Source organism: Oreochromis aureus, linkage group 11, assembly GCF_013358895.1.
Source record: "Oreochromis aureus strain Israel breed Guangdong linkage group 11, ZZ_aureus, whole genome shotgun sequence".
Classification (NCBI taxonomy): Eukaryota; Metazoa; Chordata; class Actinopteri; order Cichliformes; family Cichlidae; genus Oreochromis; species Oreochromis aureus.
The window spans coordinates 31,313,957-31,328,332 of record NC_052952.1 but is presented as its reverse complement, the minus strand read 5'-3'; the positions used below and the strand labels follow the sequence as shown (position 1 = coordinate 31,328,332).

General features: G+C 38.8%; 1 protein-coding gene across 7 annotated transcripts in view; it reads left to right on the top strand.

Moving 5' to 3' along the window:
• The window catches only part of cspg5a (chondroitin sulfate proteoglycan 5a), a 74,689-nt gene extending 60,618 nt beyond the window's left edge, over positions 1-14,071 (top strand). The window contains exons 4-6 of one of the 7 annotated variants that reach the window (XM_039620057.1): positions 2,008-2,083; positions 5,516-5,572; positions 13,007-14,071. In XM_039620057.1, coding sequence (XP_039475991.1) covers positions 2,008-2,083; positions 5,516-5,572; positions 13,007-13,174 — 301 coding nt within the window. In that variant the 3' untranslated portion in view covers positions 13,175-14,071. Of the gene's footprint in view, positions 1-2,004; positions 2,162-5,515; positions 5,573-13,006 lie in introns of all 7 variants that reach the window. The other 6 variants (XM_039620056.1, XM_031756676.2, XM_031756678.2 and 3 more) reach the window with 6 other exon arrangements.
• The last annotated feature ends 305 nt before the right edge of the window (positions 14,072-14,376 follow it).

Sequence of the window (14,376 nt, the reverse complement as noted above, 5' to 3'; positions counted from 1 at the left end):
TGTGCGTGGGACAAATGACAGCTGAGAAGACACAAATCTATGAAACTGCGCTACTGTCTGCTTTGACCTCTGAGACACACATCTCTTTGAGTTAAGTTGAAGTGGAAGAAAATAGAAAGGGAATTCCTCTTTGCTGCCTCTCTCCTGAGATAAAAGAAAAGTCAGAGTGTATCTGTGTCTGTTCACAGCAGTACACCTCATTTTCAGGAGACAGATTAGATGGTGAATGACAGAAGCGCCATACTGCATATGTCGTCAGTGCTCCATTGTGTGTGCTTAGTAATCTAACATACAGTAAAAAGATGTTTCTTTATGGCGTAAGATGGAAAAAAGAAACACTTTGCAGGAATTTTCAATACCTGTTTCTTATCATCAGAGGAGAAAAGGAAATCTGAGCTATACACAGATGAAGTTGGGTTGGATGGATGGGTCAACAAAATACTAGATTTTAGCCACAATTTATTTACTCTTTCATTTTTTTAAAGGGCAGTTTGTGTTTTTGTTTTGTTTTGTTTTCTTGATTTTTAATTTTTGTGCAATTCCGTACACATCCCTGGTTCCATCCTCGGAGGAGATTCAAATCCCTTTGGGATTGAGTCAGGAAGGGCATTGGGTGTAAATAATCTGCGAAATCAAACATGCGGAGCTACCTGCTGTGGCAGCCCCTTGTGAATAGGGGAGCAGCCAGAAGTAGTTAACTGCTTTTTATTGTAACAGTGACAAAAATAGTCTTAAAATGCTAATAAATAAAAATAACAATCAATCAAGCCAATAAAAATGTAGTAAAACAGTTAAAAATCTAACATCAGAGCATTAAAATTTTAGGACCTGGTGCAGATTTTGCATGCCTTTTGCTGAAGGTAGCTGATATACAGCTGCTTCTTTAGGAGAATAATGATTTTTTCTCCATACCGAAAGCCATGTTCTGATCAGGGAAGTGATGTGTGAAAGCAGGTAATTTCACCCCATTAGTGTCTGATTAAATAAAAGATTGTTACATCAGTGCTCGCATTTCTAATTCCTTTCTGAAAACTGCTGATTGAAAACAGCAGGTTTAATTTTGCAGGGTTTTGAACAATGTTGAAGGTGGACAGTCCAGACTTTTCGCCACCTGTAACCACCAGATATTTTTACAGTCCAAGACTTGATATAGGTTCATATTGTGGCGGGGGATGTGTATAATTAATTTGTGTGGTACAGATTTTTATTTTCCTAGATTTTAGGAGGCATTACCACAGATCAGTTGCATTAGTCGTGTCAACTGAGCTGAGAAAAAGCAAATCTACATAAAACTATGTTTTTAACTTGTTTGGATTTTTCCCTCTTTTAAACAATCATTGGTCAAATGTGAGTCAAGGTGAAGCCTCTTGACTGATGCAGGTATCCTTTTATTCTCAGTTCGTTGCATCACAGATAAAATGTTTGTGTCTGATTTTTTCTGACAAGCAGAAGTCCTGATCTTTTGCTGTCTGACTAATGCTGCTTTCTTGCTTTTTCTCTCCCCTCCTATCTTTTTCGTCAACAATGTAATCTTTCCCTAAATTTGTCATTTTCTTCACTTTTTCCTCCACTGATACCTCGGTATTTTCTCCTTTGATCCCATTTTGTTTTACCATCTCTCCATTTGTCTTCTTTTTCTTCTATTGCTCAAATGTCACCTAATGCCCATTTCTTTTTCACATCATTGCTGCATCTCTCTTTTTTACTTGCTGGATCCTCAAATTGCCAACTTACATTTCCAAACCTGGCCCTGCAATTTTCCTACCATTACTCTCTTTACTGTCATTCTTTCTTTCCTCATCTTCGGTCTTTTCCAACCTTCTTTTTTTTTGTCCTCCCAATTTCACATCTTTTCACTTTCATCTTTGACCTCGCTGCTGTGCTCTGTATTTTATTCTTTCCTTCTCTGAATTTCTCAACATCTTTATTTTTTCCATCTTTCTTCTCCTAATTGTTTCCTTCTTTTTTCTCATCATCCTATCCATCCCATCCTCTGATGCCCAGCAGTAAGTACCGGCCTTCATCGGAGCAGCACAATGATAATTTCTCGCTGTCCACCATCGCTGAGGGCTCCCACCCAAATGTAAGGAAACTGTGCGACACCCCTCCTAACGTCCCTCATGCCCGTGCATTGGCTTACTATGATAACATTATCTGTCAGGTAACGTGGTTCTCGCCTCTATCTCTCACCCCTTTTTCTGCATCTCCCCCAAATCCTGCCCGGGCCCTCGACTCTCCTCCAAATGCATGGGCATGAGTATTCTCCAATACTCCGAGGTGTGAACTGCTAAAGGAGGGGGATGGGAGTGGTCATAGTACAATAAAGATTGGTGGGAGTTTTCTAAAATAATGGAGGAAATCTAAATCCAATAATAGCGAGTGGACATCCATGCACTCTCATAATTTCTACCCTCACATTCATAGGATTTTATCTAAGAACAAATTTAATCCATTAATCAGAATATCCCATGAATTAATTTAAGTTAAATTTCAGCCTGTTTATCACAAATAAATCATACTCTTTTTTTTCTACAGGTTTTCCTGTTTTGATTTTTTGTTTTTGTAATAACTCAAATTCTTATTTTAATGAACCAAGATGAAAACTCGCATAAGATTAGAAGCTATTTTGCATCATCTGCAAGTTGAATTTCATCCCATATTTAAATTTCAATTCCTGGAAGAACAAGAAAAATGCATTAAATCTCTCAATTCTTCCATTTTAAAATTTTAATTTAACACGACTTCAAGTTAAAGAGCATAAACATGTGAAAATATGCTGTTCTGTACTATATATAGTACTCACGACAATGAAGTCATGTCCTGACTTATATTTGTAATAACTGCACAGATAGTCAAGGACCTTTAGCAACTGTAGATCTGCACACTGCATTTTCAATTGTCATTTTAACACAATGAGAAAAGCTAATTTTATTGGAACTTGAAGAATACACCTTTTTGAAACACCTCCTGTTGTGGATCATCGTGTCTACAGTGTGTTTACAATGTGAAACAAGTTTCTCATTAACCAACACAAAGCTTGCACGTCATACAAATGCTGTTCTCAAAATCACTGACAAATTGTAAGCTACAAATATGTGGAATTAGATGTCTGCTGTTAGGTTATGGACTGTAATGAATCATAGAAATAAATACCCAAGGGGTAACTGAGCCCTTGCAGCCTGTTACCACGGCAACACAACTCTTGTAAAGGCTTATAGTTTGATTCTGTTTATTGATTTAGTTTCTTGGTGTAGTGCTTATTTATCCTATTGCAACACAGCATAGTTCAAGTACAATGAAAACTTGAAATAGTGAGGATGGCTGGAAATAACCCATAATTTCTTATCTTAGGCAAAGCCTAAAACAGTTCCCTAATTTATTTTTTGCTGACTAGTGTCCAAAAAACACTGATTTGCTTTGGAAAAAACAAACACAGCATAATCAGCTATGTGGTTGAATCACAGCACCAAGGTTAGAAGTGAATTTCTTCCTGAAACCATGTAGTCTGAATGTTTATGGACTGTTTTCATTATGCAGCTGCAAACTGAGCCACCTCCCTGATTACTATAAGAAAAAACCAAAAAACTCCCCACTGTGACCCCTCCCTATCCCATCTCTTTCTGATCACCTCTTGCATCAGGATGTCATGGCATGCCTGCTCTGTCGCTAATATGCGCCACCCAGTGGCCATATCAGCCACCGCAGCTTTGCTTTGCTGCTAAGAAATCTGTACTTTTAACAAAATGTCTGCTTGACTTGTTTATCCTGAAAGTGGGCGGGGAAATGGGAGGGTTTCCTGGATTTCTGGGGGAGGAGAAAATGGGGAAAGGATTCCCAGAACCAGGTAAGCTTTTAGGGGATATTTGCGGACATGGTTGGGGTTATCAGGATAAACATCTGAGATGCAACGTCTCGCTGCTGCCTGAAGGAGGCAGCAGAGATTCGACAGGTGCCTCACTAACTGAAGCATGGGTAGCTTGTAGAGCTAACGCTAACATTGTAGCAGCATGGGTAGTTGTAGTGCTACAACTGGTACACAGTTTGTTTTGTTTCAGATTTTAAACCTTTTGAAAATGTGGTACCACCCTCTAACAACTTCGTAGGTTTTTTCGGGGTTTTTTGTTTTGTTTTGTTTTGTTTTTTACTTTATGATTCTCATTACTATTATGCAACAGCATAGACAAGCATTCTTTAGATGGAAAACTATCACACCCATTCATTGTAACCACACCTAAATACCATTTACCATTTAAAACTCTGAAATATCTAAAAACTCAAAACAGTAAAAAAAAAAAAAAAAAAGTTAAAATCCATCATCGTATTCTAACATAATCTCTTAGCTCTCCTTCCTAACTCAGGACAACCCATCACACCCTGCAAATTACCTCTCATCCATTGGGTTGAATAGTATTTGTAAACTGTTTACACATTTAAAGCTAAAAGGCGAGATCTACACATAATTATGATGATTCATATCACTGATTTATAGTTAGTTGGTGAAAATGAACCAAGAAATGCAGGAATTTGCCAGAGAAGACAGTGAAGAAAGAAACCACAGGCTAGCAAACATGGAAATGGCTTTTGGGCTGTTGTGCAAATATTTTCCATCACATTATTTGGTGAGGAGGATAATATTTATTTACAAGAATATACCTTTAAGTAATAAGTCACCCAGCAACGTCAGGCTTCAAATATTTATCCTGCAGGTCTATTAATTTATACTTTTATTCTGAATTAAGATTTCCAATCTTTTGAATGAACATTTAATTAAAAAAAAATGCTAGTGCTATTGAGAGGAAGTGTGTCCAAAGGTACAAGAAATAAATCTGAATATATAAAATAAGAAAAATATTCCAAGTGATTATTAAATCATTGACTTATGTAACTGATTTCCTTCTCTAGTATCATCTTACAGTATCTCAAAGTTTCCAACTACTATTCAACCCAGATTAATTTTGCAACAGGTTTTCCAACCACATACAAAACAGACCTTTCCATATGAACTTCCCCAAACCAAAAACCACACCAACTCCGCAGTTTTCCCCAAATAAAACCCAAATAATCCTCTAATAAAGCAAATACCCTCAATTCCTTTCCAAACTAACAGCGCAGTGTCTGTGCTATGAAGGCTGAGACCTGAACAGAACTATCCAAAACTGTACGTACTTTGGTGATACAGAATTACAACCTGGCAGCACTAGCATCTGTAGCCAGCTGGGAATATCAGCTGACATCCGAGAGGAAGTCTAGTTACTCCTACTATTGGTCTCTGTCTCCAGTGCTCCATCTCTCTCTCTGTTTTATCTGTCTCTATCTCTTCCTGTCTGCCTCCTTCGCCTCTCTTGCCACTTAATCTCTCTGTATCACCTCTGATCTGCCGTGCTTCTCACTACTTCTCTTTCTTTCTTTCCGCTTCACCCTCCTTCTTTCTCTGTCCGTCCTTATCTGTCTTTCTGAGGATGCCTTGTATGGTTTTTGAGGAGTATAACCCTTTGCCCCATCCCCCTCCCCTCAGAAAACCATGAGCAGATACACCTGGGAGTGTAAGACCAAAGAGGAGTCCGACTGTGAGGTAAGATCGAATCCCAAATGTTAGATAGTCCCGATCCCCTCTTCCGCCTTCCCAAACAGCTCTTTCATTGTTACTGTGGCCCTGTCAATCACCCTTTTCAACTATCAGTGAATCAATCTGAGCCTTTCCCACCCGCAAAATCAATAAAAGCCAAAATAAAAAGGGATAGTAAAGTCAGAAAAACATGCTATGTTAGAACAGAACACACTTACAACTAAAATTAACAAAGACAGCCAATATTTGGTGTTGACCTGACAAATTTACATTTGGTAAACTTTGGGCTCCATTTAATATTCATAAGGATTAAAAGTATGGCTTCATATAATACCCTTATTTGTCCAGCCTTCATGGACTTCAGGTGTTTGTTTTGGTTTTGGTTTTTAAGTAGTGTTAAAATGTGTAAGCCAAAAGGATGCAAAACATAACTTATTTGGTAGCATTAAACTGAAGTTCTTTTTAAAGGGCAAAAAAAAAAGCATTTAATTTTGACTTGTATAGGTAATTACTTTTGCTGCTCCCTTATTTCCCGAGAGGTCACCACAGTGGACAGATCAGATTGGTTAGATTTTACACCAGATGCCCTTCCTGATGCAAACCTCCCATTTATCCAGGCTTGAGCCTGGCACTAGGACTCAAGGGTCACACTAACTCGTAAAGGCCCTGTGCGTGTAAGGCACATTTAGATATATCTGATATTACATAAATATTAAATATATAATTTTTGAATATAAGTGGCTCTACACTAATATTCTACATCAAGATTTGAAAAAAAAAATGCTAGCTAGCTTGTGAAAATGGAGTAATGTCTTCTTTGAATGCAAAGTTTCATTTATTTTCAGTTTTTAAGACAGAAAAAAAGAGAATCTGTTAGACATGCCGGCTTTAATCTGACTATTCTTTTGTTAATCTGTCACTTGTGAAATTTTATGAAACTGAGATACTAAAGTAGCTCTTCAACCCTTTATAAGTATTTTTTGTAACACATAGCATTTAGAGTGGTTACATTTTTTTTTATCTACAAATGAAAAACAAATTGCAGATGCTTTAAGCAATCTGATATAATTTAATTAATTATCAGGTGATTCCTGGAGCTCATGGTTTACCCAGAGTTTTTCTAGAATAGCTAAATCCCTCTAGGTCTGTTTATCACCGTGCAATAAAAGAGAGAGTACTGTGAAATTAGAATTGAATTGAAAATCTATGGAAACCAGTAAAGAACATTACTCTGGAAGAAAAAAAAAAATCACAACATAAACAAAAGAAGATCAGTTAACACAATGCAACCAACAGCCAAAAGAATAGTTCCTCCGGCGATAGAGTAAAGATGCAACTCCTAGAAGTTAAAAAATCCAGTCTAACAAAGGCACAAAAACAGCATCGCTGCTGCCACAAGGAGCTGCTGACCTTCTGAGGTCCTTGTCACATGTCCAGACAGCCGCTGTACCACCTCCATAACACACACAGGCGCACATGCTGAGGCTTTAATGGAAGAAGAAATACCATTCAGAAAAAGACAAATCTACAGAGAAATTGAACCCCCTCACACAATGCCATTTCTGCACAATAACACAAAAAACACTCAAAGTTTCCCGGCAGTAATAGAACGCTTTGTGTTTCATTCACCGTGGTAGATTGAACCCACTTGTCCCTAATCTTCCCTTCACAGCAATTCAGCAGAGTCCAGCCACACAGTTTTCTCTGCAGCAAACCCCGAAATGAAATTGTTTTCTGTCAATACTAAACAAATTCCACACAGAAAATGAGTTGACCAGGCAGAGCTGGCTGTAATTTCTAAGAGGATTTCATTTCCATCGACTGAATTGGCTCTTAGACTGACTTATCATAACAGAATTAACCTGAAGTGCAAAGGCTGCAGGTTTGCTGTGTAAATCTGCATTAAAAAATACTAAATACTCTCTTTAAAAATGATTTCATTCTTATGATCCTTTGTGCAGAGTATGATTCATATGGTTCTGAAAATTCTGCGATCAAAATTTAACCTCGATAATAAAGTAGATAGTTGAAAACTTCTGACTTTAAATTTGACTTCTCTGTAGGTCTTTGTGACAGCCATGAACTTTTGTTGCTATGGTTCATGTGAGTGTCCAAAGTTTTCGAAAGTTTTCACTTAAATAAATAAATAATAAAAAGGAAAGTGTGAGTGTGAGTGTGCATACAGGTACTTGAGCAGACTTCTTAACCGTTTGCAGTAATAAAATCCAAAGAAATTGTTGACCCAACGTCATATTTAGTGACTTGTTTCGATAGGGGAATTCACACCACTTTAGCATAGGCCTTTAAAAGACATAAGACTATCTGTTTGCCCCTCCCAGAGCCTGCTCCTGCAGGTTTCTTCCTGTTAAAAGGGTGTTTTTTCCTTCCCACTGTCACCAAGTGCTTGCTCATAGGGAGTCATCTCATTGTTGGGGGTTCTCTGTATTATTGCAGGATCTTTACCTTACAATATAAAGCACCTTAAGGCAACTGTTGTTGTGATTTGGCTCTATGTAAATGAAATTGAATTGAATTGAAAAAATGCATACAATGCAGCATATGATTAAAACTCAAAATATTCAGATCCAAGTCAGGATGTTGAAGTGATGCTTGCCATGCTATTCCTTTTTGGATTAGTCACACAGTCACAGCTGCATTGTGCAGTGTCCCGACTGCCTGCCTCACCCTGAGCCTCCCCCCAACTCTGCACAGAGTCCTTATATAGACACATATCCACTCAGAGGCAAACATCAGTCAGTAAACTCAAACAACTATGTATACACATGCGTGGTGGCATGCCTTTTAATACAAGCAGGCAAATATTAGCAGGCTCACACACATACAAATATTTTAATATGAGTGTGTGTTCATGCATAATGCTAATGCTAAAACACACAAAGGTGTATTGACTCTTAAACACTGTTAATAAACTGCGGAGAAAAAACTGAAGAAAATATTGATACATAAATACGACACCATCAAAATGTTTTGTAGCTAAAACACTAAATCCTTAAATTCAGGTCTCTGACAAGATCCAAAACATATTTACTCTTTTACTTAATAAAAACCCTCTATGTTTATTATTTGAACATTTCTGACTTTGGCACCCATAAATAGCACTTTAGCAATAATATAAGCTACCGAGAAAGGTCATGCAAGTGTGGAGAGGCTTAGGATTTATCATTTAATGATGACCAAAGAGTATTTATGTCAGGTTAGGTAGGGGTGGAGAGAGGACGCAAATACAGGACTCTTAATGGTGATGTAAACCCAGAAACACAAAGTTCAAATGTGAAACCAAAATAGGAGTCCAAAAACAGAAACACAAGGACTAGTGAAACACATGGAGGGGACATAGGGAGGCTTTATAGACATATACATGAGAGGCATTGAAGATTTGGCACAGACTTAAACTTATAACAATCTGAAAGGAGGGAAAGGAACAAAAGCAAAACAAGATTTGAGAGAAAACTAAGTGAAACAGGAAATAAGAAATAAGAAGCACCAAAGCAAAAAACAAACCCAACAAACCCAACATATACAGCAGGAACCAACGCAAATATATTACAAAACCATAAACGTTCATTTTGTTTAGAATTAAGTGAAATTCATCCTAACTAGTACAGGGATATCACCTAATTTAGCAACAACAGCAAAAAAGATCGCAGACTTCTCTAAGTTTTATTATATTAAAATTACAGTGATTGCAAATGAATCTTAAGAGCAATATTCATTTATTTCCCAAAGCTTTCATGCAATTTGCAGGACCATTAAACTAAATTGGAATCCAGTACACGAGAGAAGGACGTCAGGAACTGTCCATGTGCCTCTATCATCATCATCATCATCATCATCAAAGCCCTGTTTTTCTCTGTTCCCACTCTCCCAAAATGAAACCCACTCAAAAGTCCTGATGACTCTGTGACTGCTGCCCACTCAATGCCCACACCCCTCTCCACCCATGCACTAAAACATTGAAATCCAACAAACACAAACATTTTACAGTTTCACGCTGACGGGAGGAAAGAGGGCCCCTATCCCGTAACCATGGAAGTGACGTATCCACACGTCTTGCCTGAAGTTACTATCTAGGCCAGCGGCCATCGGGTAAATGCTCTCACTGCTCTTCCTTTCTAAAAAGTGCCATTGAATTTAAACACAAACGTTCAATTAGGGGGTTTGTGAATGGCACAGGCCCCAGGGTCTGGAATTTGATGTGTGCGTGTGCACGTGTTTGAATGAATGTGTCTATCTGGACATACTCTGTTTGTGCTTGCCTGTATGGGTGCGCCCTTGCGGTTGCGAGTGTGACAGAGAGGCTCAGACTGACGCGCCAGGATGCCTGAGCTCAGCAGGGTCGATGATGCCATGCAAAATTAATGGAAGCTAAGAGGCTGGAAAACTGAGCTAAAATAGACTCTGCAATCAATTTTTCCCCTATGACCTTAATTAAATTCAGATGAATTAAACTGAAACCTCTAAAACACAACAGTTTTTTCCCCCGGTGGGTATGTATGACGGTGGTACCCACAGATAATCAAACAGGGTGGACAGTTTTGTTCATTTTCTTGTGTTTTGGGACACTAAATGGTCACGGTGGAGGTGAAGCAGGAAGACATTGGGTGCGCTGCATGAGCGGTCATCACTGTCCATGGGGTGTATTGTAAGGGTTTTGCATGTGGGTGTGCATGTGCTTCCTGGGTTGCCTGAAGGGGTAAGGAGGGCGGGTGGATGGTGTTGCTCATGCAGCTCACCTCAGTGTCGCTTCAACCAAACACAACATACCAGCCAAGCACGATAAGCAGAGCTTTTAAACCACTGAAATGGCTGCTACTAAAATTATTTTTTCTTTCAATACCTTCTGTTTTTCCTGATGGTATTTTTCACCATTCTGACAGCTTTTAAAGGCTTATACGTGTGTTTTTTTGCAAAATTTAAAGCTTTTACTACAAATCCAAAGTCAAACAAAGTCGCCAGCATTTTTCTATAATCACTTTTTGTTTATAGCACACTCTAATGACGATAGGTGTAAACTGATTATCATAGATTATTGCACTTGTTAATTGTAAGTCTTTCCAATATAAAACTTTTAGTTGTAAAGATTTTCAGAAATACTAGAAATTACAATCTTTTTATTACATGCTTACATTATGACAGCATTCAAGTGTCATTTAAACTAGTGACTAAATGGATGCTCTTCTGGATGCTCACCATATTATTGCAATTTTCATATCTAGCTGACCTTTTAAGTCCTTAGCCACACAGGCCTAGAGACGAGCCAGTGTGATTGAAACATGGCAACCCCTGCTATTCAGAGGCTGCGAGGGAAAATGCGTGTTCCCCAGTTGGCAACTGGTTGCTGGAGGTTGCTGGCTGTCATTAGGTGAAATTGGTCACAAATAGCGTGCTGGATCAAAAACCTTACAGTTGCTTTGATTGCACCAACATGTTTCAAAAGTTGGCTGCAACTTTAAAAAACAACTTTTACTTGAAGGTAAACATTTTCTTTTTCTCTGTTTTCTGTGTTGCACTTTCTCAGCTCTGCAAGTAGTTGAGTGTGTGCAGACATCTTTAAGACGTCTTACCTACAAACTAGAGCTAACTATGGCAATCTGCTAGCAACCAAGGAAATCTCAAGGAGGCTGTTGGTGCAGTACTGTATATCTCTTTATGACCAATTTCACTGTCAGCAACTACTCATCAACTTGCAAGGAATATGCATTTTTCTCTAGCAACCTGTAGTTGCCAGGGAGTCCCTGACTTGTCTTTAGACCTGCATAACTGAGACCGTTGCAACCGATTTCCCAGCAGCTGCCAGCAACCATTCAGCAGTCGGGAAATACACAGTTTTCCCTAGTAACTGGTGATTGCCAGAGTGTCGAGGACCGGTTTCTTTGTGACTGGTCCCAAAACCTGCTTGAATATATACTCATCACAGCAAAACTTGTGTTGGTTTCATGGCAGATAGGTTTTCCTGTCACAAGGGGGATATGGTTCTTGCTACTTAAAACTTAATTGTCGCTTTATGTTTCCAGTAACCTGTGGCAGGTAAATTGAATTCAGCCATCATTATTTCGCAATTCTGCTCTTTTTGGGTCATGCCAAATGTCTGCTAAGAAGTACTGACTCACTCAAGATGACACAAGATTTAGCTGTAAGATTCTGTTTCAGTGCACGAAATTAAAGAAAAATGAATGAATGCCCATACTGAGCAGTTCACTTGCATTTTATTTTTAAACATGGATAAAATACATATTAAACCTTAAACGCTTATACATGGTCACACAGAGCTCCCACACACATAAATTCAAGTGAACTTTTTGTTCCATTCAGGGTGCCGATCTGGCTCAATAGAGCCCCCCACACACATTCACGCGTACATTGATATATGCACAAAGCATCTGTCAGCTTCCCATGCTCTACACACAAGAAAGGGCATTTGGCCTTCTACACTTGTGAAAACTTAAAATTACATAATGCATTTTCATTTATATTTTGCTGTTTTGAGTATATCCTTATTTCACCTCTCACGCCTGTGCTCTTCTGTCCACGCACTGATAAATGTCAGTTTACAGTTAACAATTAAGTGCAGACAAAAAAATTAAAAAAAATAAATAAAAAAAATAAATAACTATCTTTACTTTTATGTATTATTTGATGTAGTACTGATTGTATTATTTTTGGAACTCATTAGATCTAAATTTAAAAGAAAAAGAAAAAGGTAAACACAGCAGCAGTGTGGTCCTTTAAAGCACCACAGTAGAACATGAGAATTTGTTTCCACGCATGAAATTAAAGACAAATTAAAACTTACCAAAAATGTGTTGAGCCAAAGCTCATTTTTGTTTTCTTTAAGTCTGTAGCTAGAATAGGAATGTTAGTGTTGGATGATTCAGTAAAATAAATATTTAGGTTCAGTGCCGGTGCTGATGTCTCAGAATCTGTGTGCTTGGGATGGATCATGAATTAATTTTTCTGAAAAATACACTATGGTGAGTGTGTCTCACTGAAAAACTCTTGAAAAATGCTTGGTCAACATTATGGAAAATTTGGGTTTTAATAATGTAAACTGCTGAATAGTGACTGGATGTGGCCATATATCAATTCGCCACTCCAACCTCCACATCTTTTCCTTGCCTTGCTACATAAAGCACAAAATATTTCCTAAACTGGCACTGAATGCTGGCATTGGGCATAAATTGTTAATACAGAATTACTTAATGTGGAACGACTGGTAATCTGTTTGCTGAAGAATCCTTGTGATAAAGGAAATCCACTTTTTTCTTTTGCAGAAAGTTTAAATGAACTCAGAAGCAGTTCTGGACCAATAAGCAGGGTTTCAAAGTTGTAATTAAAAATCAGATTGATGACCGATTGATTTCTTTGGTTCTAACTGTAATTTATTCCCCCACTCCTCCTCCTCCACCCCTTCTTCGGTAGGATGATCCTAATTCCCAGAACAAGCTGGAGGACCCGGTGAAGGCCCCGCCCAAGGAGGATGACTCCCTCAACATCCACAACTCTCTGACCCCCAAACATGAGAACCACAAGGTCCTGGGCGAGGAGAACTCCTCGGAGGTAAACTCACTGCAGAACAACATGATGTGAAACAAAACAACCCCAGCAACCCATCAATACAACATCGAAAAACGACAAGGTGCGCCGGCAATGGGTGCCCGCAAACCCCTCCCTGCTCGCTGTCCATCCACTGCCGTGTGCACCTAAGTGGTCCAACCAACCAACCAACCAATCAGCCAGCCAGCCTGCCAGCCAGCCAATATACCAGCCAACCAACACAGTCTGTACCCGTTTCCAACACGGCAACACTGCCACAAAGCGACCCCAAGTCGCCGCAAAAGTCATACACGACCATCGCCGCCGTCACTGCCCCAGGTGAAAGTAACCCCACCCCCACCAATTGCACCCTGCCGCCACCCTGCAACACCCCCTTACATCCAGCCACACCCCTGTTTCGCAGCCCCTTGTTGCCCCCTTGTTGCTGTCACTCTACTGTCCCTTATCTTTCTTACCTGCACACACACACACACACACACACACACACACACACACACACATACACACATAAGAAACATACACCCACTGTGAAAACATGACAACATAGCCACACTTATATGTATACACACACACACACATAGACACACCCTCCCCCTGCCTGCATTGGTGTATTTTGTAAAAAGAAAGAAATCATACAGAAGTTTAAAACGTACGTAAAACGTCAATGTAAAAAAAAAAAAGTTAAGATAAAGCTACTGAGAGGTTTTGATGTTTGTCTGACTAATCCAGTGAGTATGTATAAATATTGGAGAAAAAATGCTTGGATTGATTTAAAAGAAACAACACAATGTGTCTTGGTTTTCATTGATGTGATTTCTAATCCTTTGATGTACTTGTTTTTTTGGTTTTTTTTGTACTTTTTTGGGATTTCGAACAGAGAATAAACAAACAAGATTCAGACAGTTGTTGAAATAAACCTTTTTAACATGACCTCTTTGGATCCTGTGTTTTACCTCAGTGTCGCCTCCCCCTTTTTCTTACCCCTGAATTCCAACGCTCTGTGCATGGCTTTGAACGCATCTTCTTCAGTCCTTGTCATAAATGTACTTCCTTGGTTACGGAGTCAGGTTGGGGAGTCTGATCCGCTTCACTACAATTAATAGTTATTTTCAAAAAGCACAGATTATGTCTACTATTGATATTTAGTATCACATATAAGCCTAAGTGGCTGTTAGATGCTGATATATGTTTCGCAAGAAATCACAGCTCCACCTATTAGCTTTCACACACATCCC